The sequence below is a fragment of the Cyrtonyx montezumae genome, unplaced genomic scaffold (genome assembly GCF_038088225.1).
Source record: "Cyrtonyx montezumae isolate F1298 unplaced genomic scaffold, pur_monq_1.0 scaffold_8, whole genome shotgun sequence".
Taxonomy (NCBI): domain Eukaryota; kingdom Metazoa; phylum Chordata; class Aves; order Galliformes; family Odontophoridae; genus Cyrtonyx; species Cyrtonyx montezumae.
The window spans coordinates 30397961-30422594 of NW_027072089.1; the positions used below are offsets into that span (position 1 = coordinate 30397961).

General features: G+C 38.6%; 1 protein-coding gene across 10 annotated transcripts in view; it reads left to right on the forward strand.

Moving 5' to 3' along the window:
- The window catches only part of EYA1 (EYA transcriptional coactivator and phosphatase 1), an 87133-nt gene extending 64100 nt beyond the window's left edge, over positions 1–23033 (forward strand). For all 10 annotated transcript variants that reach the window (XM_065751762.1, XM_065751771.1, XM_065751763.1 and 7 more), the window contains 6 exons: positions 9887–9945; positions 10141–10301; positions 10503–10617; positions 10912–11033; positions 12961–13061; positions 21331–23033. In XM_065751762.1, coding sequence (XP_065607834.1) covers positions 9887–9945; positions 10141–10301; positions 10503–10617; positions 10912–11033; positions 12961–13061; positions 21331–21411 — 639 coding nt within the window. In that variant the 3' untranslated portion in view covers positions 21412–23033. The remainder of the gene's footprint in view (positions 1–9886; positions 9946–10140; positions 10302–10502; positions 10618–10911; positions 11034–12960; positions 13062–21330) is intronic.
- Positions 23034–24634: the final 1601 nt, after the last annotated feature.

A 24634-nucleotide genomic window follows, 5' to 3' on the forward strand; every position in this document is an offset into this window, starting at 1 on the left:
CATCCTGATGTTTGCAGGGTCTGTAATGGGAACTTCCTGACCAAGCTGTGGCTAGATGTGCTTCATGAGGATCCCATGATTTAACTTTCGATAGCTTGCCTTCAGCAAGTTCCAGGAAAGCACAATGTGATAATTCCAAGAACTTCAGGTTTGGTTATTTTTATAGCCCTGTATTTCTTTTTAGATACAACACTGATTTTTAAGGTACTTGAAGTCCTGTGAAGGGTAGGAATTTTCATTTTCTAATGAACCAATGACTGTGAACTCCCTTCTAGCAGGCACAGCAGTAAAGTTATCTTAGCGCATTCGAGCTGAGACACAAAGCCCATTTGCATTTGGTTTTCCACAGTAGCAATCCAAGAAAAGCTCAGTTTCACTGCAAAAAGGAAGTAAAGAAAAGAAATACAAACCAGGGTAAGGAATTTTTCCTGATATGTAAGTGAGGGAATGACTGGAAACATTTCTTTGTGTACATGATACTGCAGCCATGGGTGACTTGCAGAAAGGTCATGAAATTCTGCTTCATGAATGCAGAACTATATTAGACTGTTCCTGTAGCTGCAGGTAAATGAACAGAAAAGGGAAACAAAGTCCTTATTTGTAGGCAGAACTGTGGCTTTGCTGATGTGTGCAAAACTCATCAGAAACGCGTGATGGCTGGCTGTTGTGGAATGCACTGTGTGGTTCATGAATATGAGCATTAGGAAGAATAACAACTCCATAGTTCATGTGAGAAAACCATTTCTAGAGGCTTATGCAATTATTAACCACGTAACTTCTTTCCTTTCATGGGATCAGAGGTGAACACCTTCACACTAGGTGCTACTGAAGATTAGCCATATATTTCCTTCCTCGAGACAGTCAGATGGAGTGATCTTTACTCACAGCTCAGCTGAAATGCATGATAGCCTACCAAATTCATAGCATTTGTTACCGCCTAGTTTACCTCCTTGGTGCTTCCCCCTTTTTGTAAATGTTAATGCTCTACAGGAACCCTGAAGATCCCGTCCAGCCAGCTGGCATCCCCAGAGCTTCAGCAAAGCAGATGTCCTCCTCTGCTTCAGCTGGGCAAGACAACGTTGCCTCAGTTGAGTCCCTGCTTCTGGTACTGAGCAGTAGCATTGAGATCAACATCTGCCCAACAGCATCTGGGGAGGGAAAGAAAAAGAGGGAGAAAAACAGTGTTGTGCAAGGGTCTTCAGGCTGTCCATCAGGGCAAAACTTCTATTTGCCTTTGCTTTTAATTCCAGCAGAGAATTACAAGGTTGGGAAACTCACTAGCCCAAAGTATTGTAACTTCCATTTAAAGACAAGTGTGATCAACGGCACCAAGGCACAGCGTTGTTGAAATTGGTCACACAGAACTGAGGGAAAGCTCACATCATCTTGTGCAAAGCTTCCATGTGAACAGCAAGAACACTCTCATTTCCTGAGATGAGTGTCACTGCTTTCAGGCTTTCAGAAAACTTCAGTCGTTTTGTAAGTTTAGTTTTGTAATTGTTTGAAATTTAAATATATTTTAAAAAACTATAGCACATAGTTTAAAAAAATAAAAAAGTCTGTGCTCCTGAAAGTGTACTTTCAAGTTGGTACATTTGGAAATAATTTGTGACATGCTGACCAGGTTCATGACTGTTGTTACTTCTTTAAATACATTCATATTTTATTTTCACTGACTTTCATTAGTCATAGGTGGGTTTTTTTTTCAGAAGTATATTATCTGTAGATAACATGAATCATGTCGTAAAGAAGGTATTTACAATGTGAAATGTTGAACTTTGAAAATAAGGTAAACCTGACATTTTGAACTTAACACTGTCCTTTCCAGGAGTGACACAGGCTCTTTAAACAGATAAACTTGAGTCATATTTAGCCTTTTCTGTCAGTTAGTAAAATTCTTCCTCTGACATGCTCCTCGTGCCTTGTCTTAGTCTGCAAAATATATGGAAATTGAGTAACAATTTTTTTCTGTCGGAGTTCTAGCAAGAGTTTATTGTTGGGCTGGCACTCTGCATCACAGAGCAAGTGAGAAGCCACGGGGGTTTAGAGGACAACACTTACCGTGGTTGTCCCTAGGTATGGTTTTGCAGTTTGATACTTTTGCACTTTTCAACAGAAAATAGGAAGATGTTAATCTCATGTATACTGTGAAGTATTCTAAGTATATACAAAGCGATGTCGATTCTTGAAATACTTCTTTACATATGTGAAGTAAAGAAAAGTAGTGAAACAGTTTTCTTTTGCTGTGGGAATGTTACTGGCACATCGTGGTTGCTATATGAGTGTTTCTTTAGATCGTGTTTTATTTTAAATTGGATTCTTCCAGTTACAAGGTGCAGTTGAAATGAAAATGTAAGCCTTGATTTTAGTGTAGCTACTGCAGTGAAGTTGGAGAATGAGATCTGTATTTGTTTTGGAACAAATACTGTTTACTTTAGGAGTATCATATTTAATCCCAATGCAGTTGTTCATGTGACCAAGCAAAATTGGATTTTAATCATTTTTTATTCGAAAAGAATAAGCTCTGTTGTGTGTTCTACGATTGTGTGTGCAGTGCACTAAAGAACTCCTGAATTATCTCCTGCAATGAATTTATTCAGTTCCTAGTCTTCCATGTTTATAATATTATTTTTACTTTGTTTTTTTACTGTTTTTTTTTTTGCCTTATTTCTTTGCTTTGATGTGATTAACTGTGAAAGGTGGATTGTGATTTTGGGGGGTTTTGGTCGTTGTGTTTTTTTATGCTATGAGCTTCCCTTTATAGTCCTAAGTTTAAGATGGGAGTGTTTTGAAATTCTTCACAGCCTGATTTAATTCCTTGACTGTTCATCCACAAATTGTTGGGCAGAATGAAGTGTATTTCAAGAACTCTTTGTTCTTCATATCCTGTGCCCAACCCGCAGGTAATCTGCACCTTTTTTTTTTTTCAGTGCAGAATAATTGTGGTGGGAAAGAAGAGAAAATGTTAGGGTCACAAAGTGCAGGCTAGACAGAGATGACAGGTCCTGCCAATTGAGTGCCAGTGTTGCGAACCTGCGAACCGTAGTCTCTGCTTTTTCACATGGATTTATGTTGTATGTTAGCAGGCATTCCTGGATGATGGGTTAGGAAGTTCAGCACTTAAGCCTTTATTACCTCGGCTTGAAAAGAAATGCAGTATTCTTTTGTATGTTTAGCAAGTACAGTAGAAGGGCTTTTGGCACCGGCTGTGCGTATGTAGGTATACAGGCGTGATGTCTTACTTTACTTTGATTTACTGATTTGCACATGCACGAGAGATATTGCTGTCCTTCTGGTCAAGTAAAAATTCGAGGTTTGCTTGTTGAGTTTAACAACTGCAGTTAAATAACATTTGGATCCTTGAATGCTAAAAGTAGAATAGAGATTAGTTTGAGTAAATGGGTATAATAATAAGTAAATAGATATAATAAATAAAAATAAGTAAAAAGATGTAGAAATCAGTAAATTTGTAATTGAAAACATCATTTGCAAAATAGCTTTGGAATATGCAGTGGTTGCTTGGAAAAATATTCCCTGATGATCTTGTAAGCCTGCTTCCCAAAGAAGCGCATTGTGATGTTTATAGAAGTGCAGAGTATTTGTGGAGCCAATACTAACCTTAAAGAAATATGTCTGATCTCTGGAAGAGATGTGCTCAGAGATGTCATAAAAAGCTGCATAACACATAGCAGCATACACTTGAGGATTTTATTTATTTATTTTAAATTGAGGGTTTCTCAAATACTCCATGTTTATAAAGGATTGCAGCTTTAACTTCTTATGCCAGATCTGCTCTCACATGTACATGACCAAATTTCTCTACCGTTCAGTAGGGAAAATGGAGCAGTGGATATAATTGCATAATGACAGATATGAGAGGAACAGAGAATCCAGCAGTCATTTCCTGTGAGTTGGCCAGCTTCCAGGTCGTCTCAATGGACATGCTGATGTAAAGGCAAAAAGAAGAAAATAGCTTGTTCTGAATGTTTCAGGGTTTTTGTTGTTGTTGTTTTGGGTTTGGTTTTTGGTGTTTTTTCTTTTTCCCCTGTCATTTTGCTTCACCCACTGAAGTATTGAAACAATTATTTGACAGTATGGTGTTGATTTTCTCACGGTAAATTGGAAATATTAAGCAAATATGGAAACGCGTTTCAGCTACAGTCAGCAGATTAGGATCGGTAATATTTTGGCATCCTTTAAGGGTTATGTTCATAATATTCACATTATTCCTTTTCATAATGTGCAAACTTGTCTAGGGTTATCCTACCTAGTGTTTATTCAAAGACAGCAAAATTGCTAGATTTATTTTATTAGTTTTGTAACACAAAAATGTAAAGGCTCAGCATGCTAGCCATTACGTCACTTCACTTGGCACGCGGTATTGGCAGAGATAAGAGGAACTCCTGTTATAGCCTTAATCTCTTTTTTATTATTATTATTAATTTTCCTACAGTAAATTGAGTAGTAAGGTATATTTTGCACAGTTATGGCAGAAGTGCACAACTTGACGGGTGGTAGAGAAGGAGCAAAGTAATATAAATATTTGGAGAACATTTCTGCCATAACTTAATGCTTTGCATATGAATCTTTATAAAGATCCTAGGTTAGTCTGAAGTGAAAATTTCAGCAGACTGTGTAGGCTCAGGCATTTGGAGAGCTGTAAATGATGACTGGAGCATCTCTGGGAGTCTTTGTCTCATCATATTAAAACAAAAAAAAGAGAAGAAAGCAGGAAGGAGTTAGCAGATGCTTTGGGAAGGGAGGAGGGAGAAGACTAAAGCTTCAGTGTACAAGACTTATGATAGACTCATCTAGTCGTTAATTTTCAACTGTTGTTTTTCTTTGGGATACTGCATTTCACTGGAGATGTATTTTAACTTAACAATTGCTGCTGCTTTTAAGGAGCTCCTGTGAGCACATCTCTGCTGTTGGTTCAAGCTCCAGAGCAGAGCTGATGGAAAGGAATGTAGAAATAAGTCTTGGTTGTTCTATGCAACTTCTGTTGGTTTAACTTAGCTGCTGCAGGAGATGTGTTTTGAGCTAAGCTACTCATTGTGGCATTGGAAATTCTGAGGGACACGAGCACATGGATTTGTGCAAACCAGCTGTGTGAGAGAAGTATAACACAGAAAGTAACTTCCTGAACTACTGTGGGTATATTGTGAAGTTGCATGTGCTGACACTCTAATTTGCCCCTAGGCTAATTGGTAAGTCCCAGTACTACACTAATGTATCTGCATGCATGCTTTGAGCAGGCTGTAAGCAAGTTTCTAATGTTTCTGTGTCACTTCCGTAGTGTTCTCCCTCATCCTTGCTTTAAATATATATAGAAAATGTTTCCTTTCTGTTCCACTATAGATTTTTTTTGGGGGGTCTCCCTCAGGACCTTTAAATCTACCTGCATTTCACAGCTTGCTCTTTTTCATGCTGCTGTTCCTGTACTGAAAAGCTCTGTTGTCTCTCTCTACAATTAAATGCAAATGTAATGAAGCACAGTTTTTCTATGAAGCCTTTTGACCAAGTTGCCCAAATTTCCAGGGAGCACTTACTTGAGGCGGCCCTGGGCTGTCAAACTGGCCTCTGTCCCAAGCATCAGCTCTTGCCCATCCCTGCAGAACCAGCAAGTCAGTGTTCTGATTTCTCAGAAAACCAATTAAGAAGAACCAGTCCAGGTGTGTGCACTGTGAATTCTGGCCTAGGCTGTAAGGGAGGGGGAAGCTCATCTGTGGGACAGCAATTTGCTGTTCCCAGCCTGTGCAGCTCAGCTCTGTATCCTGTCTCACGTTTATCGCTGTAAAGAGCAGCAGTGCTCCTCTTCATAGAGCGTGTTTTCAACACCATGTAAACGTTACGACATCAGCCTTCTTGACTTTCTAGGATGATACCCTAATGCAACTTTCCTTTGATTTATGCTGCCATAGTTGTAGGGGAATAATCTTCTTTTAAGTGGGAGTCCTGATAGCACAGGGGTCCCACTTCGGCTGTCAGTCGCCCCGTGGATAAATCCACTGGCTAGAAGAACAGACAGAGCAGTGTCACTTTCCTTGACAAAATGGCCCTTTGGGAATAGCTGTGCTGCCTGTACCTGCCCCTTGTGCCCTGAACGTGAACATGGCACCATGAGTAGCATCTTAAAATTTCTATGTTTTATATACTCTAATCCCATTTTTAATGTGAGTTAAGCACTTTGGCACTCACTCTTTTAAAATAAGTGCAGTTTAGATGGACCTATGTGAGAGCAGGATTTAGTAGCCTTTGATGCTTTGCACTCCTGAATATGTCGTCCTCGAACCATACCAAGCACATTTTGCTTTCCAGGGATTGATCCCAAAGTACAGAACTCCATCTCAACCCGCCTGTCTGAAATCCAAATGTTCAGTATAAACATGTCATCATTTGTAGTCCCTCTTGAAGATTTCAGATTGGATGCACTGAAGTTGCAAAGTCAACACCTTTAAGAACAAAACATAGCCTGCCACATAATCTTTATACATAAACCGCAGGATAGTTTGCTCCTCACTTGCCAATTCAGCCTATTATTTAAAAGAGAATGCAACAATTTTAATGTTCTGCTTTAGATCTGACTGCTAAACTGATTATGTCATAATAAAATACGTAATAAAATACATCTGCATAAATAACATGAATTTAGTGTTTCTACAGGGACTTTCAATATCAATTTCAGATATATCTTTGCCAGAGAAATTAAAAGGTGAATACTAGTGTTATATTTCCTATGAAAATCTTACAAAAGTATTAAATATATCTGTGGTAAACCTAGTTTAGTTCTAAACTGGTTCCCGTAACAGAAGGTTTTGGAGGTAGTAAACAAGGGTTTTGTGAGTCTTTGTATTTTTTTATCTTATATGTAAAATGATATTCTTTTGGAAAAATGTACTTGTTGGAAATGTATAATTTATCAGTTGGTCAGTGTAAAACTTAATTTTAGCATACCCCTGAATATGATGCATACTGGGTGAACTTCTATTTTAAAATGTTGAACAAAGGAGTAAAGTTGAACCTTACTAGAGAATTGGGCAGTGCCTCAGGTAGTTGTTTTCGCTCAAGAACAAAATGCTCCACACAAAGAAAGCAGATGAAAGCAAGAGCAAGGTGTTGTAAAGATGGACAGGTCAATTAACAATGGACAAGTAATAGGCTAATTTGAAGAGTTCTTGCTAAGTAACTTCACTGCAAAAAGAACAGTTATTAAATAATAGTGTTTTCCTTCCTGTGCTCTGGGATTTAAAAATGCACTGTCACAAATTAATGCAAAGTCCAAGTCAGCTAGACTGAGTGGAAAAAATATCTGGCACTCCGATCTCAGCCTGAAAGCTGTGTCCTGCCACTCAAGAGGAACAAAACAATTGTGCACTGTTGGTGATCATCCTTTAGTTCTAACATAGTGTCAGTCATATTTGTCTTCAGTCCTTTCCAAATTATAATACTACTTTCTATGCGTGGCTTGACTTTTTTCTTCTTTTACTACTGACAAGAGGACACTGTTCTTTTCCATTACATGCAGTATTTCATCTGAAATTTGTGATGTTTATGACCTTTTCTTCACTTTGCTTGCTTACTTGACAGTTTCTCTCCTTTTACACCACCATTTTTCGGTTTTGATTTCCAGGTTTGTCTCTCCAAAGTCCCTCTTTCTTTCAGTATGATTATTTCTGTTTTTAATGTATCATTTCAAATCTCACTTTCTACCTGCTGATGGTTAGATGAAAGGGGAGAGGTGTCCAAGAGCTTGTGGTAGTCCCAAGACCAGGCATTGTAAAGTTCCAGATCCTCAGGCCACCTCTGACTGTGAGATCTAAGATATAATGGTTGCATCCTGGTTGCTTCTGTCTTTCACCTGAGATAGTTGAGTTCAGAAGTTTGTAGAATTATTCCTTCTTTCATCTCTCCTTTAAGATGATCTTCTACTCCTTCCTTTAGTTTTTTGTTGCTAAAAAAAAAAAGGTCTCTTTTTCCAAAATTTCTGCTTTGAATCCTCTTCAGCAACTTTCTCCAGTTGTCATCCATCACTTCCACACTGAGAGAGGACACTATTTACTTGATAATTATCACTGCTACATTGACAACTCAAGCTAAAATTTTCAATGTTTGGAGCCCTACATTAGTCAGTGAGCAGTGGAACAGAAAACACGATGGGAAACTCACAGCCTCAGGAGGGTGTGCGTTCCTTAACTTATATTCGGTTCATACTTGAATTCTTAACTTCACAGGCATTTGAATGGAAATCTCCTTCTGGTTTTAAATTTTAAAAAAGTAATTTCTGTGAATTTGATAACTCACTGAAGAAGCTTCTGAATTTCTGTAGTCAAGTTGCTTTCAAAGCCTTGCAACTTATGTTGCCTCTGCAACCTATGCAAACTCACACTTGTAATTTCAGCTGTATCTGTGCATCTGATACATTTGGTCTGCCTTTGAAGGAAATTCACGGTGGTTAAATATGACCAAATGTGCTATTGTCTTTCCTGTGATAGTCGCTTTTACCTCTCTATGTGGCACCAGCTATTTATACATAAATTACATGACAGTGTGTACTAGAATAAGTTGTAGATGTGCAAAAGACCACACATTGCTCTTCTGAATCATTTGAAAAGTTTCTGGTGTGTTTTTCCAAACCCTATGTTTTTAAATATCTAGAATTCACAGCCATCATGTGAGGCTAAATAGATTTCTTCAGCTTTTTTCTTATCTGAGGTTGTTGACCTCAGGAGAGGAGGAGAAGGTTACAGGGTCAAAGTCTTTTCCTCCTTGGAGCTTGCTGCTTGCTGGGAGAGGGTTGGCTGGAAAATAGATGTTTTAGAAAAAGGGTTGAGGGTCATGATTTTAATTCTGTTAGGGAACAGCTGGTTTGAGTTTCTTTCCACTTCTATCTTCCCTCCCTTCCTCACAAATCCATGGAGAGAGAAAAATTTGTTCAGAGGAAAGCAGTAACACAAAAATAAAGGATTGCAATATTTTCATATTTAAAATAGATCATGTTTGTTATAGGATTTCACATTAAGTGAGAGAAGAGGAAATTATTAAAGTAACTCAAATCCGTTATTGTTTCAAGCATTGAATTGAGATTGATCTACAGTGCCAGAGGTCTGTTTGTTTTCCTGCCAAATGTTGAAGTCGTTAATAGTGATGTTTTAGTGTTTTTATTGGATAAACAATATGCATTATGATTTTTAATTTAGTGATGGACAAAGCTAATTATAAATGTGCCGTGTTGGTTTACACACAAGTCGCTGAAGAAAGATGGTTTGATCTGGCTATTTCTGTTCGGATTTTCTTCATCTTTGCATGCTGCTTTCATGCACTAAGACCAAAGAGAGAGAAGGAAACTCACAACTCTCAAATGAATGGCAAACTAGGAACAGATTTTTCGTCTGCACTCCTCTGAAACGCTGGCCTCAGGCTGTGTTGGTGTGTGGCTCAACAGCAATCAGAGGTCATAATTTCATTGGCGGTTAGCATCAGGTTTAATTTTTCTAATATGTTACATTTACCAAAATGTCTGGTTTCAGTTACACTTGTGCACTGACTGAATCAGCTTTGAGCAGCATGATGTTTTAAGGTACCTGAAAGGCTACAAGAACGTTTATGGAACACATATGCTAATTGTTTTTAACCACTTTCCTTTCTAAACACAAAAATGTGTTTTTGGAAAGCCATTTAACAGTAGTAGCTAATGATGGTGTGTGTGTTCATACTAAGAAATGAGCGCAAGGAGTAGGTAAAATAGTTGTTTTAACAAGACTGCCATCTACTGATTTCCACAATTAAAAATATCCCTGATGAATAGATTGTTCGTATTTTTTTTATAGCTTTATTTTTTTAAGATTTGCAAGATCAAGAAAATCCTAAAGTCTTTCTGTCACCTTAGGAATGCGACCAGGTTCACATTGATGACGTATCTTCAGATGACAATGGTCAAGATTTAAGGTACGAGAGAACTGAAAGACATAAAATGTTGCTTTGCATGTTTCTCCCTGGGAATGTGGTAATGGCTGTAGTGCTTACAGCAGCCCGTTGTCTTCTTAGCTATTTTAGCCTTTCCGACCTAGCAGCGAGTAGCTGGTGGCTGAATGTAGCCTGTTGTTTTTTCATTAATGTTGGGGTTTTCTTATCTCCAAATAGCACCTATAACTTTGGAACGGATGGCTTTCCTGCAGCTGCCACCAGCGCTAACTTGTGCCTCGCGACAGGGGTGCGTGGAGGAGTGGATTGGATGAGAAAATTGGCCTTCCGCTACAGACGAGTAAAAGAAATATATAATACCTACAAAAACAATGTTGGAGGCAAGTGATCATCTAGCACATAACAGATGTAAATGAGAAACAGTAAAAAGGAAGGAGTCGTATGCTGTGTTTTTTAACATCACGATGTTTAGTGAGCTGTTTAGTTTGCACTGGATGGGAAGTTGTATCTGAACTAATGAAAAGGAAAATGACAGGATGTCACTTAATTTTGGTGCAGACATGGCCTTATGTACTCCGCAGGTCTTCTTGGTCCAGCAAAAAGAGAGGCTTGGCTGCAACTAAGAGCAGAAATTGAAGCTTTGACAGATTCTTGGTTAACACTTGCACTGAAAGCACTCACCCTTATTCATTCAAGGTGAGTATGGATGGGGTAGGTACAAAACCTTAGAATGTCTGTTGTTGATTTAGAAGAGGCTGCCTGGTCTTGTGGGCATAATGATGCCACGGGGGACCTTCTTTTCTTTCCCTGTTCTGGTCTGACCATGACATTCTGTACCTCGTTCTCCTGTAATGCAGAGAAAAGTAACTTTCTTTGCTAAGTGTTAATAATAACAGTGAAGGGTTCTGATGGGAGGGATAAGATTTTCCTTGTTTTGCTTTGCTTTGCTTTGCTTTATTAAAGTGGACATTTGTGTTTTCTGTTCCACAGGACAAATTGTGTGAATATCCTGGTAACAACTACTCAACTAATTCCAGCTCTGGCAAAAGTCTTGTTGTATGGATTAGGGGTTGTATTTCCCATAGAAAATATTTACAGTGCAACTAAAATAGGTAAGCTATTTTATCATGCTGTGCTATGTTTGAAACAATAAAAGTAGTTCTAAATAAAAAGAATTGTAATCCGTATTTCTTAATATATACTTTGAAACATACATATAGTATCTCAGATGAAACGTTTCATACTAGCGCATCCTAAAAGTGCTGTACAAACAACTTCATACAGCTCTATAAACACAGATGCAGCCTCTGTTAGGAGGAAATCATTATTTGACACATTTTCTCAAAACTGAGTGTGTGTAGCAGTGTGGCTGTTTCTATGGTAGGCTGTCAGTAGAGACCCCTGCAGTCACCTCAGGTTAACACAACTAATTCTGTAAAGGTAGACCCTGGCTGCATTCATTTTCATGTGCTCTGGAGCAAATTTTAGTAAACAACCTACCAGAAGCAAGAGCATTTTGCTGCAGAATGTAATTATTTAAGTTTATTCATACTGACTGTAATAAGCTTCAGCCAGGCAAATGTTTATTTCTGTTTTCTGGTTCAGTATAAAAGATGTTATTCTGGGTATGCAGAAATACAGGGTACCAGATGGCAGTGGTGCTTGTAATTTTTAACGTGATTATGACATATCTGTGCTGTCTCAGATTCCCTCAAAATTGTTGGCAACATGAAAAAATTTTTCATGTGTTCTTAAGTATCTATAATGCAGGAAGCTCAAATGACCAAGAAAAAATGGTGGCTTATTTTTGTTTGTTTTTTTTTCTTTTTTTCTTTTTTAAACACCTTGGTTGAGAATTTTAGATAGAAATTTGAAAGCAATACCGTAAAAGATTTAAAACCATTTCCTAGATAGAAATGTCACTCTACATAACTGTAGAAATTTTGTGAGAGCTTTGAATTATAATACTTTAAATGCACATTTTAATTGAAGCATTGTAGTAAATATTCACTTGTGACTTTAAGTACAGAGAGCACTGAGTATTTTTAGAATACTATCTTCAGACACTGCCTGTCACAGGAAATCAGGAGATTTTTGTAGTATGGCACGATTCATGATTTTCCAGCACTGCTTTGACCTAGTTAGTGTTGGAGGTTCCTTATGCCTAGTGCTTATGTTAAAGGGTGTCATTGAGTAGTGTGGTTTCTCTGCTGGCAAGAAACTTTTTTTTGTATTTCCAATCCATCTGCTCGTATGCTGGTATTGTTCTGTAACTGAAATGATCATTTTAAAAAGCATAACTTTTCCTGTTTTTGCTCTAGAAATGCAGTAGAAACACAGGTAAGCGTGCATTTTAGCCAGGCTGATGTGATCTTTCAGATTGATAGCATTTAAGAAAAATCGACTATAAGCATTTACTTACATTCTGGCTTTCCAGTGTGAGTACCTGAAACACTGTACAGAACTGGGATCATTTCCCTAGGTCTATCCACTGAAGTAATGAGCTATGTTAATGGATCCCAGTGCAGGATCAAGGACCTTGACCATGTATTGGATTACAGGCATTTAAACCTAAATCTTTTTTGTGACCTCCTAAGTCAGGATACTACTGTTTCAGGAGCTGTGATTAATCTTGTCACAGGTTGCAGAGAAAAAGCTAGAATTTCTACTCAGAGTTCTCCTGGTGGGGGAATCCCCTCCAAAACATGCTACAGATTAGTGCAGGGGATGAGAAAGGTGATACTGCAGACCTGTGGTACGCTACATCTACCATGTCGTGTGCATTAAATGACCTTTCAGAGCAGATTTGAAGGTTGCCTGTCAGCTGTTCTGGCAGGAACAAAGCTTCAATAAGCCTTGGTGCACCATTCTGCAAGGAGAGGCTCTCCTCTGTTCTCTCACAATAATTACGTATTAAAGTGCTGGGGAGGTCCAGGCTAATCTAATGAGTGATTTAGTGATATCTCCTCACTGCTTACCCTGAAGAGTTTCATTGTTTTTTTGTTTGTTTGTTTGTTTGTTTGTTTTGTTTTCTTTCAGGAAAGGAAAGTTGTTTTGAGAGAATAATTCAAAGATTTGGAAGAAAAGTAGTGTATGTGGTTATAGGAGATGGTGTTGAAGAAGAACAAGGCGCTAAAAAGGTAATGGCACTTTTTCAGTGTTTCAAGACTCTGGAAGCAAAGTTGTCCTTTCTTAAGATATGCAACAGCGTGTACTGGCATTTGATTTTAGTATCCTTGCTTTATTAAATATAATGTTTTGATCATATCTGGTAGAAAGCTGCATAAAAGTAGATAATGATGTGCCCTGCTGTTCTCCAAAAGACACATTATGCTAGCTATGTATATTTGGCTTATTTCAGAAAGCAGCCAGAAAATGGGTCCTGGCTTTTGTGCCAAGAACTAATAGTTCTGTTTTCATTGGCATCCCAAAATACCACATCGGATGTTATGAATATAAGCAAAAAATGGTGATTCTTACTGATCAAAGGCAATGTGAAATTTGACCGGATGAAATACATATATGTCACACCTTGAATATGCATGTAGAACTGGAGTAGTTTAACAGTTTTCTTGTGGGACCATAATTTGGATTCTGTATTCAGGTAAATACTCATGTCTGGTCCTGCATGCGTAACATAACCTCAGTTATTGAGCAGAGGATGCAATTTGCATGTCTATTTATTATTTTTTTCCCTTCCTCTGGGAGAAGGGGAAAAATACATTTTTTTCCCAGTGTGGAGTAAGCTCTATAGAAAAGCAAAACTTCCCTATGGCAAATAATAGCCTTGCTTATCTACCAAAGAGAGGCAGATACAGAGTCTTGAAGGAAAAAGGCATAATTTTGGCTATTGGAGCAATAAGAGAAGGAGAACGAGCTTTTCACTTACTGCTTCCTTTTGAAGGTGAATTGCTTTGACACACGTTCTCTTTTAGCACAGAAATATATCTCTGTGGTTCTTCTATATTTGTTTCCACTGTTAATAGATTGGCAGAGTAAAACTAATTAGCTCAGATGACATTTTACCAGATGCACCGCTGACTGGTTGTGCTTCTGAATTCAGGGGTTTGTGCCCCTGGAGCACTTGGGGCAGGTCCCCGGCTCGTCTCGGCACTTTGCAGAGCATCAGTTTCATATATCCCTTTGGCGGGTGGACGGGAACAGTTTGCTTCTTTTTCCTTCAGAAATGCCTTTCATCTTTGCAGAGAAATGTTCTCCCGCTGTAAATGATTACATTTTAAAAGCTGCATTTAAGATCAGGGGAAAAAAAAAAAAAAAAAAAGCTTTGTTCCTCTTCTATTGCTTGGTGAAATGGTGTCATATATGATAATGGCAGGAGTAGTCCTTTTGGTAACATTATCTAATTCACTGCTTTTTTTCAACAGGGAACACAATTCAGAAAAGCATAGGAGGAAACCTTTCCAGTTGCTAAGAGGTGTAGCTGCATAGAAAGTTCCTTTGTGCCACTGCTTCTGTATACGCTTTCTCATTTGAAGACATTTTCAGATTTAAAGCATGTTAGATTAGGCTCTGGATTAAATTATTTTTTAAAGCAATGCCAGTTAAGTACACCAGTACACCTGGCCTTTCTGCAGAAACTATTAATTCGACTAAAAGGAAATGGTTCTGTTGATTCTTATCCTGCTCCTTGCTCCTCCTAAAAAGAGCTCCCCATTTCAAGCTGTGAAAGCAGGATTTGATCCTCATTTTTGGCCCTTGCATAGTGCAAGAGCAAGAATCTCATAGAACTTGGAATTAATCTCAGCTCAGATGCCTTGTTTTTTGACTACTCCTCAGGTTGTTTTTTAGCATTAAAAGGAGGAGTAGGCATGGGAGTGCACCATACAGTATACTGTGCTTCAGTTCAAAGACATATGCTCTATCAAATAAATGAGTAGTACTGCTGTATTAGAAAACTGTAACAGTACAACCTTCTGCAGAGTGTTTCCAAGCAAAACTATGTCTTTTCCCACCAAAAATGTGAAGCCCATTAGCCAAAATTGACTTAACTGTCTATTGCCTTGCTTATCCTCTTTCATTGTAGCTTCCTTTCTATCAGCTATTCAGTTTTGGGTCCCTCTTTACATGAAAGACATTGAGGCCCCGAAGCATGCCCAAGGAAGAGCAGCAAAGTTGGGAAAGGGTCTAAAAAACAAGTCTTATGAGGAGCAGCTTAGGTGTGTAGAGAGGCTCAAGGAGACCTTATCACTCTTTACAGCTGACTGAAAGAAAGCTGAAGTGTGGTGGGGGTTGGCCTCTTCTTCCAGGTAACTAGTGATAGGGAGAGAGGTAATGACCTCAGGTTGCACCAAGGGAGGTTCAGGTCAGATATTAGCAAAAATTTCATCTTAGAAAGAGTGGTGAGTCACTGGAACAGGTTGCCCAGGGAAACAGTGGAGTCATCTCTGAAGGTGTTCACGAAACATGTAGATGTGGCACTGAAGGGTGTGGTTTGTTGGCATGGTGGTGATGAGCTAACAGTTGGACTAAGATGATCTTAGTGGTCTTCCCAACCTTTATGATTCCGTGTTTCTATGATATTGATTTTTGTGTTTTCTATGATACTGATTTTTGTGATATTCTTAAGGCAGGGACAGTGTTTATGTCATTCCTTTATGCTGCACTTTGCTGGGGGAGGTTGACCTGTGGAGGAATCTTTAGTGTATGTACTTTCCACGGAGCACAGACAGTACACCCTTCTTTAAAAGTTAAATAGCCCTTCACTGCTTACATATAGTTCATAAAGAGTATATTTAAACGAGCATGTGAATTCAAATCTATTTCATTTTTTCAGCTCCTTTAGTGAAAAGAGCTGAACTTCAAGAGGAGATCATAAAGTTTTGTTATTCAAATAACTTACCAATAATTTTGCCAATGGCTTCACCATGAGACAAGGTTTATCACTGTTGTCCTTTATCTGCTGAGAAGCCTGAATCGATACAAAGGAAAAAAAAATGCATTTAAATCTTTTTTTTTTAATTATTATTACCACTATTGTAAAAATTCAGTGATACATTCTTTTCCACACAGGTTAAAAGGTCATTGGTTTTTTGAGAACTGTGTTCAGGAGAGATTGGTATTCTGTAAAATGCCTCTCCTGATCGATGAAAATAAATACTGCACACTGAGGAAACGGCACACTCTTTAAGTTTCATGTAACACGGCACAAGCCATGGCATCAACACCTTGCCTTAGCTGTCACTTCCTGCAAAATATAAGACAATTAAAATCCTTAGGCCGTTTGCATTACAGGCGGAGGAGAAATTGTACCCTCCTGGATGGGTTCAGGAGGCAGGGCAGCTGCAGCGGCAGGGTTCACGTGGAGGTTGCTACCTTTGGAGAAGAGGGAGAGGAGGGGGTAGAGAAAAGTGGGGAGAGGTGAGGAGTGTTCAGGGCTGGGTGCTGAGGGGGCACGTGCCTGCAGCAAGCCCGGGCATGGGGCTGCCTCCTTCCCTGTGTGTCTGCATGCCACTGTAGTGACATATGCAGAATTAGTTCCTGGGTTTCTTTGCCAGAAACTCCATTGTCTTGAGTTGTTTGTTGGGAAATGTTCCTAAGGCAGAATAAAAAACCCCTGACGTTTCCTGCTTGGGAGAATCTTCCAAAGCATTTCTTATTTGCAAGATGAGACAAAAGGAGGAGCGTCTTTCCATGGAGGAGCTGGATTTTAAATCAGGTGATTCAGGAGAGCCTGGGCAAATCAGCTTCTCCCTTTGTCTCCAAAATGGTCATTCGGCTTTGGAAGGAAATTGTGAGGAAAAATCATAAATCTTCACAGAGCAATAAATAGAATATAAATGGCTATCCAGTCTGCAACTGCATTAAAGCTTGCAGTTTAGGTTTGGGGTAGGAAGTAAAGGCGACCACTTAGCAAAATCTGGCAGAAACGCAACAAAAATACTGTGAAAGATGACAGAAACTTATGAGTTTTCAATTCAAATATGTCACAAATCTCAGGAGTGAGATTTCTGTAGAAATATGAATTCATTTAAGGGAAGAAGGATAGCCTGCTGTTTCCAGTATTACTCAGTCAAAAAAATGATTTTGTTTTGTGTATATATTGAAGTGCTTTTGTTTATTTTGATGAATACTTTGAGTTTTGCTCTTTTTATGAGTACTCACTAAAAATAATACCACCTCTAGTTCAAAATGTAGGAACCTTAATGTTTTAGGTTATTGAATAATTTTATAATCGCTAGATTTACTATATTAATATCTTAACTTTTCTTGCTTAAGCCAAAGTGAAACTTTTACCACCATATTTTATTTAAAAATAGAATTGAAATGTTTGTAGATTTATTTATTGTCAAGTGTCACACTATTAAGCACCTGTAATGCAATTCATACTTCTTAATAGACAAAATTTTCATGTTTACTTTGAAGATAGTGAAATAATGCACAGAACCCTTATTTTACTACCAGCCTAGCCATTCATTCCCCTATAAGCAATAAGAAAAGCTTTCTCACAGCTTCTTTTAGTTCATAATGCATCTAGTCAGGCTGCTGTTTATTAGCAGTTAGTCATCTGTTCTCATGCAGTAGTAAATGACATATAAGCATTTTTCAGTGTGCTCAGAATAGAAGACACGTAGTAGGCATGACGTGCGTGGTATGTGTTGGCAATGAGGGCTTTCTAAAGTTAATTTTTAGTAAATATATATTCATAGATACTCTTGTCTGATCATTTTGTAAGAAAAAAAAAATGAGCCTCTGTCTCGCTATTGACAGTGGTTGTGAATAAGCAGGGCACGCTGATACGGGAATAATGTAATGAGGTTTTGCTTGATAGTTTGGATATTTTATGTGTTTTTGTTTTGTACAGTCATTTATTATCTTGGGTAAGGTGAAACGTATTGTGTATGCCCAGTAAACAACATGCATATACATGGACACATATATGTGTGAGGCTGCATATACTCACACAGACGTTTGCATGTAGCTATATATAGGTCTGTATCAGGTTTGTTTCCCCTCCTCTTAGCTATGAAGCCTGTGCCGTAGGGTCGGCCTGATAGAGATCTGAATCAGCCACATGGGCCCCGTGCACGGAGCGCCTGTGCAGATTCCAGTCCCCACGCAGCCACTGCGTTCCTGGCGTGTTTCATTTCTTGGGAGTGTACGGCTGGTCCTTTGACCTACATGCAGGAGAACTTTAAATAATTATAATCCTGAGATTTATACAACCTCTTTGTTTTCATGCCACTTTCCAGGCTCTCATTCCACATCTCGCTCCTATCACCAAACAGAGCAAATGGAAGTATATTCCTTTAACAGATGCAAATAAAGCAGAGGACGCTGAAGTGAAATTCAAATTCACAAAGATTCAGCCAAAATAATGATCACTTAAAGTTTTGATTTAAACTCTGACCATAAACAGCTGAGAGTAATCCAAAACTTGATATAGCATATGGGCATCATAGCAAGAATCACTGTGATTTGATTTAGCAGAAGCTAAACCTTCTGTTAAAACAATCAGGGTCTTTAACTATCCTCGACGCCTGGTGTGTGTACACTCTGTGGTGCTGAGGTTGTTACTAGGGAAGCAGTATAATGCTGGAGCTGCATGAGGTGGGAGCTGGAAGCCAAGAATTTATTACTACAGTTCTCCCTATTCATTAGTTTGCTGTATGTCCTTGGAGGGCTTCCATGTCATTGACTCTTGGCTTCTGCAGAGACACTACTCCAGGGCAGGTGTCCACCAAGCCCTGCACCACACTTAGGTATGCTGTTACACCTCTGTAAGCTGGTGCTTGAGGCAGAGCTGATTCCAAGCTGACAGAGAGAGCAGATAGATGCTGCCTTGCAGGGGGCCAGGGTGAGGAGAGGGAAGCTGCAGCCTTACAAAAGTGGAGGCAGCACCACTGAGCACTCTCTGTTGACAAGCACAGCTTGGGTTGGCTGCAAGCAGAAACCCATGTCTGTTTGTCCTTGATGTAATGCCCCTGTCAGATGCCAAATTCTGCCAGGAAGATTTCGCAGACTAAAGAAGAAATAGGTACACAGAAGCTTTAGGAGAGTCCAGAAAACAGCAGGATTGGGAAATTTCATTTCTCTTTGATATTGTTGGTTTATTTAACTGAGCACAATGGAGTAAATGATTTTTTTGGAGAAGATTTGAGCTGAAAAGTAGTGGTACCTGATCTGATAGAGCAGAGAAGACAGGCTGCATAGCGTAAGGGGCGGGGTGCTGGGACATGGAGCAGCAACACAGTGAGCTGAATGCATCTAGTTTCTGCTGCTTGTGGGGCACAAAAGTCTGCACTGAAGGTGTAGAATAGTAGAAGTCGCGTTTAATGTTTCCTTCTTGAGGAGAAGAGTACTATGTAAAGTGTTTTGGAAATAAATTTCTTCCAATTATTCCAACAATTTCTTCTCACTTATCTCTGAATTATTTTTTCTCCAGCTGCAACTGTGGCTCGCTTGTTTACCTTATCTTAGTCAATTGTATCTGAAGTCTTTGTGACGATCTTGAGTAAAACAAAGCAAAACAGAAACTGATCCAGTGGTGAATCCTCATGAATCATTTTGTTTTGTTTTGTTTTGTTTTTCCTGAATCAATTTCTTTGTTCTAAAAGGGAAACTCTGCATGTAGCAGTTGTCACATTCGCATTATGTATTAATCCAGATCAGGCGTGTTGTTTGGAATCAGACTGTCCCCTTTACTGTACTTTGGTTCTGTTTAAGAGCAAAAAAATGAATTCTTTTGGACAGAACTAAACCAGAGGTGCTTACCAACTGCTCTCCAACTGCCAGTGGGCATGTTTTGCATAAACGTGGACTAGAGCTGTTCTGAAATGAAAGCCCTGAAATATGGACAACTCTATCACTGTAGTCCCTCTTTTTATGCAGCTCTGCTTGCTAACACTTGTTCTTTATTACTGTGCATTTTCCAGATTCCTTGTTGTGCTACTTTGCTGGTCCTGCACCACTTTTTAGCAAAGTCTAACTGATTAATACCATTCTAGCCTCACTGTTTCTTACAAGCACAACAGTTGATTACTCCTTAATGGTTGCCTTTTGACACCAGAGAGATTTGCCATTACTTATCTGCTTCTTTTATTTTTTTAAATCTGTGCTTTATTCCCCAATTCAAACTTAGATCATCATCACAATGTTATCTGGATTGAAGCCTTGTCCTTCTAAAATAATTATTATCTATATATAGATTGATATACCTGAGCACTAAAGATGTACTTATCACAAACTCTGTGCTAAGGTTTTTGATTGATGGGATAGATATGGAGCAGATGTGCAGGGTTTACAGTAAACACGTAGCTGGAAACAGAGCATATCAATGATGATCAGAAGAGATGTTCTTTTGCTGCTGATTTAAATAGAATTAGGAATTTGTGCCGTGAGTGCTGAAGAAGAACAAAGAAAGCGGTTCCTGAGAAGCTGTTAATAGAGTGCTTGGGGATCCCAGAAGCTATCCTGATAATAAGTTGCTTGTGGTTTGCCTCCTAAAGGCACCAGACACAAGTTGACCCAATGCGATGGTGAACATGGTCACGTTCAGCCTTCAGAATATTGTTGCATTGAAACAATTTTCCCATGAAATTGACAGAAATGTTCCTGAAGAAAGCTGATGGTGATCTATTTTTATTTATGTGAAAAGTCTTGCTGACAGTATAATCATTGTTTTATACTATAAAGATAGCAAGTATTCTTAATCAGATTCTTACCCTTCATGGATGAGGTCATGTGTACCTTTTCCTGGTAGTTGTGGTTTTGGTTCCTTCAGGTTCTTTGCATGCATAGTTGTGCTCCAGACTGAGATTTTATTACAGTTAATAGGAAAAAAATACATATTTATTTTAAAATGTGTCCCATATGTTTCCATATGTTTTAAGATCCGTGCTAACAATGACCAATGTTATACAAACCACCAGGATTAAATTCCTTTTAAAGTGATGTGAGCAACACATGGGCTGTTCTGAATCATCTCTGCTGTGTTCATAACTCACCTGCCAGGGAGAGTTTCCCAAATAATAAAGATGTTTTGATGGTAAATGTTACTATCACTTCCTTTCTTTTTTAAAATATATTTTTAATTATTCCCTTCCTCAAACTACCCACCTGCCTCATGTATAGAACTGTTTTCTTATTTGTTTTTCTAGAAAAGAACAGTCTTTTCTTGAAAATGTTGCAGTCTGTTTATCTTAGAAACAGATGAGAAAACCCTCCCGTCCTTAGGAACTCCTGTCTTTCCTGTTGGCAGATTGGTTTGCTATGAATGATAATTTATGCTTGAGTGACAGGGAAACCAGAAATAAATGTGAAGGTCTTAAAGTTTTAGCAGCTCTGAGTTGCTCTCTCCTCGCTGTTACTTATTCTTGCAGAGGACAATGGGTGGGTCTAAATACCAGAATGCTTGGGGTTATTTTTACACGTTGTCTTTGCTGTTCACAGCACGCTATGCCATTTTGGAGGATCTCAAGCCACTCTGACCTTATGGCCCTTCACCATGCCTTGGAACTGGAGTACTTGTAGCAGCTCAGCAGCACTTTGAAACCCCAGAGCCTCCTTCTGCCCATGGTCGGTATGCCTGCATCTTGTGTCAGCATTGGACTACAGAACTTTGTGATTTCAACATGTTGACGTACAGCTGCAATTGGTCTTAACCCTTGCCCTTTCAGTAAATGGAGGAGCATGTCTTTTTCTTCAGAACAGCTGTTGACTCTGGTACTGCGAGTCCAACAAAAATAAGCCATGCCAATGTTCTAACAGCTCATCTTTACCATATTTGCTACCAAAAAGAAATGGAGAAGGAAGAAAAAGGAAATAAAGGTTCATACCTGTGAAAAAAAAAAAAAAAAGGACCTGCAAGTGCTTTGTAGTTTTTAAACTATTCAATGTGACACATGCCGTTCCTTCAACACAGCAAACTTGATTGCACAATGAAGACTGAGATTTTTCAAAATACCAGTGGAGTAATTTTCTTCTAAAGAAGGTTTACTTTTTGGTTTCTCATACCCAGGGTACTCTGTACATCTTTACTTATTTATGAACAGACTGTATTTTGACATCATGTAACTGAGGATATGTGTAATAGGAATAAAGGCTATTACAAGCCTTTGCCTTACGATACAGCAACTACTTTTGATTTTAGCACATTACAGAGTAGTTTAAAATATGTCTAATTTAAACTAATAGGTACATCACTGAGACAATCATGTACAGGAAGAATTTTTGTGTAAATTTGTAATAATGAATGATTCTTTTACATATTGTTAAGGTAAATGCTATTGAAAGATAGTAATGCCTTGTTGGTGAAGAATGAGGCTACGTGTGCACAAAATGTTGTGCAGTGCCTTGTCAACACATCGGATATAAATATGTAGATACTGGATTTTTTTAGGTAAATTTGTCAAGACCAAAAGCATGGATGTCAAGTGTCAATAGGAATTGGGTTTTGTTCTTTTCAGCTATTTCTCTGCCTTTTTCCTCTCTCATCTATTCTGATTATGAAAAGATTTTCTTTCCCCCCATTAAGGAAATATAGATAAAACACAACCGAAGAGGAATCCTTTGCTGTCTTCTGTTTTCTCTCTTAACGCTTTTTTAGAGTATTGACAAATGAATTAGCAGATTCCATAAGGAAATAGAGAACACAAATATATTTTAAGAAGTGACTTAAACTGGAATCTAGGTACCAACTAGTTTATGTCTCATCCAAAAATAAAGGGAATTATTGCGATTGTTATTTTTAGAAATTAGAAATGGTAATATTTTGGAGAAATTGAGCAAGATACTCATATACATTTGAGTTTTTTAATCCTCTTCCACCAGGAGTCAGATTTTCCTAAGATATAACATCCATTGCCGGCAATGGAAATACAGAAATTATTATTGCCAAGGAGTTAAAATTTGCTTTTGTCTATATCCATTTACAGGACAAACCTAGACTGTGTCTGTCTGTGACTTGTGACTTCTCTAATCTTGAAGGCCATGAGCTACTTGATCAGATAAACTGTTAGTCTTACTATTGGACTTGAATTGTACCAATTCCCTTTGCCTGACTCAAATCTATTCATTAAAAAGAAGCATTGGATTTGTTGTTTCATCCTCCAGCTTTCCTTTTTTCCTATTTTTTTCCTGGTTTTTTTTTTTTTTTTTTTTGCTAAAAACACCAGCCTTGAAACAACTACCTGCAAAGCTACAAAGCACCAGTGTAGCTGCAAAGCAACACCCTTCTCTATTGGAGGAATCATATTGCTGCTAGAATTAAGTATTTGTGGATTGCTTTATTACCAACAAAGAGGTTTTTATCCTACCAAGACTTGCAGATGTGCTTTACTTTATCCAGTATGAGTACTGGAATTCACACAGTACTCACATACATGCATGAAGCACACTGTAGGTAATTTTTAAAACTGAGACTACCATTAGCCCTTTCTTTCTTCAAGCAAAGTAGACAGTAATGGAGGTTGGTTGTCTTCTTTTTTGTTGTTTTGTTTTGGTTTTTTTAGACTCTTTTCTATCTTTAGTCACTTCCAGACTAAAAAAACAGTTTATCTGGGCCTTATTGTACAAAAAGTGTGTTGTGTCCACAATTGTGTACAGAATTTTTCTTCATTAATTTTGTTTTAAATTAATAAAATTGATTTGTGAACATACTAAGCAACTCTCTTGTATGCAAGTCCGTGGCACTTCTCTGTAGGTCTGGAGATGTTGTTCTCTTACATCTTTTCACTGTCCTAAGACACAAGTTATTCACCTGTTTGTGTCCAACCGAGATGTTAAATAGGGTAAAAATATTTGCTTCTAGTTTACAAAAGGCTAAATTAGATGGGCAGCAGGAGGAGGAGCTAAAGATAGTCAGAAACACATAATAGGACTTGGTGCGTGCTGTCCTGGAAACAAGTGCCCGAGTGACTGGCAAAAAGCAAGTGCCCAAACGTTAGTTGATATGGTGCCTGTGAAGGTCATCTGGACCACACATATCATGAGTGGATTAGTGTGATCATTTGGACACTGCACTCCGGGCTATAGCAATTCCCCTAGTCTCTGAGAATCTGCAGGCCTGAACATCTATGGGAACTCAAGATTTGAGTTCAAGTCTGAAGGAAGCTAGAGACAGTGGTGCTCACTTTGTGGTCTAATGAGGTCTGGGTTTTCTTGCCACATGGAAGTATAACTTTAATGGAAAGATGGACAGTGTCACAAGCTGGAAAATCTAAGGCTTATGTTAGTGTCTTTTCAGAGAGAAAGTGTTGGATACAAGTACCTGGGAAACCATAACCAGTCAGGCTCACCTCCATCCCTGGGAAGGTGATGGAACAGCTTATTCTGGATGCCATCTCTAAGCAAGCAGAAGAGAAGAAGGTTATCAGGAGTAGTCAGTGTAGGTTCACCAAGGGAAAATCATGCTTGATCTGTCTTGTTGCCTTCTGTGATGTCATAGCTGGCTGGGTAGCTGAAGGAAGAGCACGTTTTCTACCTTAATTTCAGCAAGGCTTTTGACGCTGTTCCCGATAGCATCCTTGTAGGTTAGCTTAGAAAATGGGGGGATTGATAAGTGGACAGTGAGGTGGATTAAGAACTGGCAGACTGGTGGAGCTCAGAGGGTTGTAATCAGCAGTACAAAGTCCAGCCGGAGACCTGTAGCTAGCAATGTACCCCAGGGGTCAGTACTGTGTCCAGCATCTTAATATTCAGAATCTTCATCAGTGACCTGGTTGAAGGGACAGAACACACCTCAGCAAATTTGGTG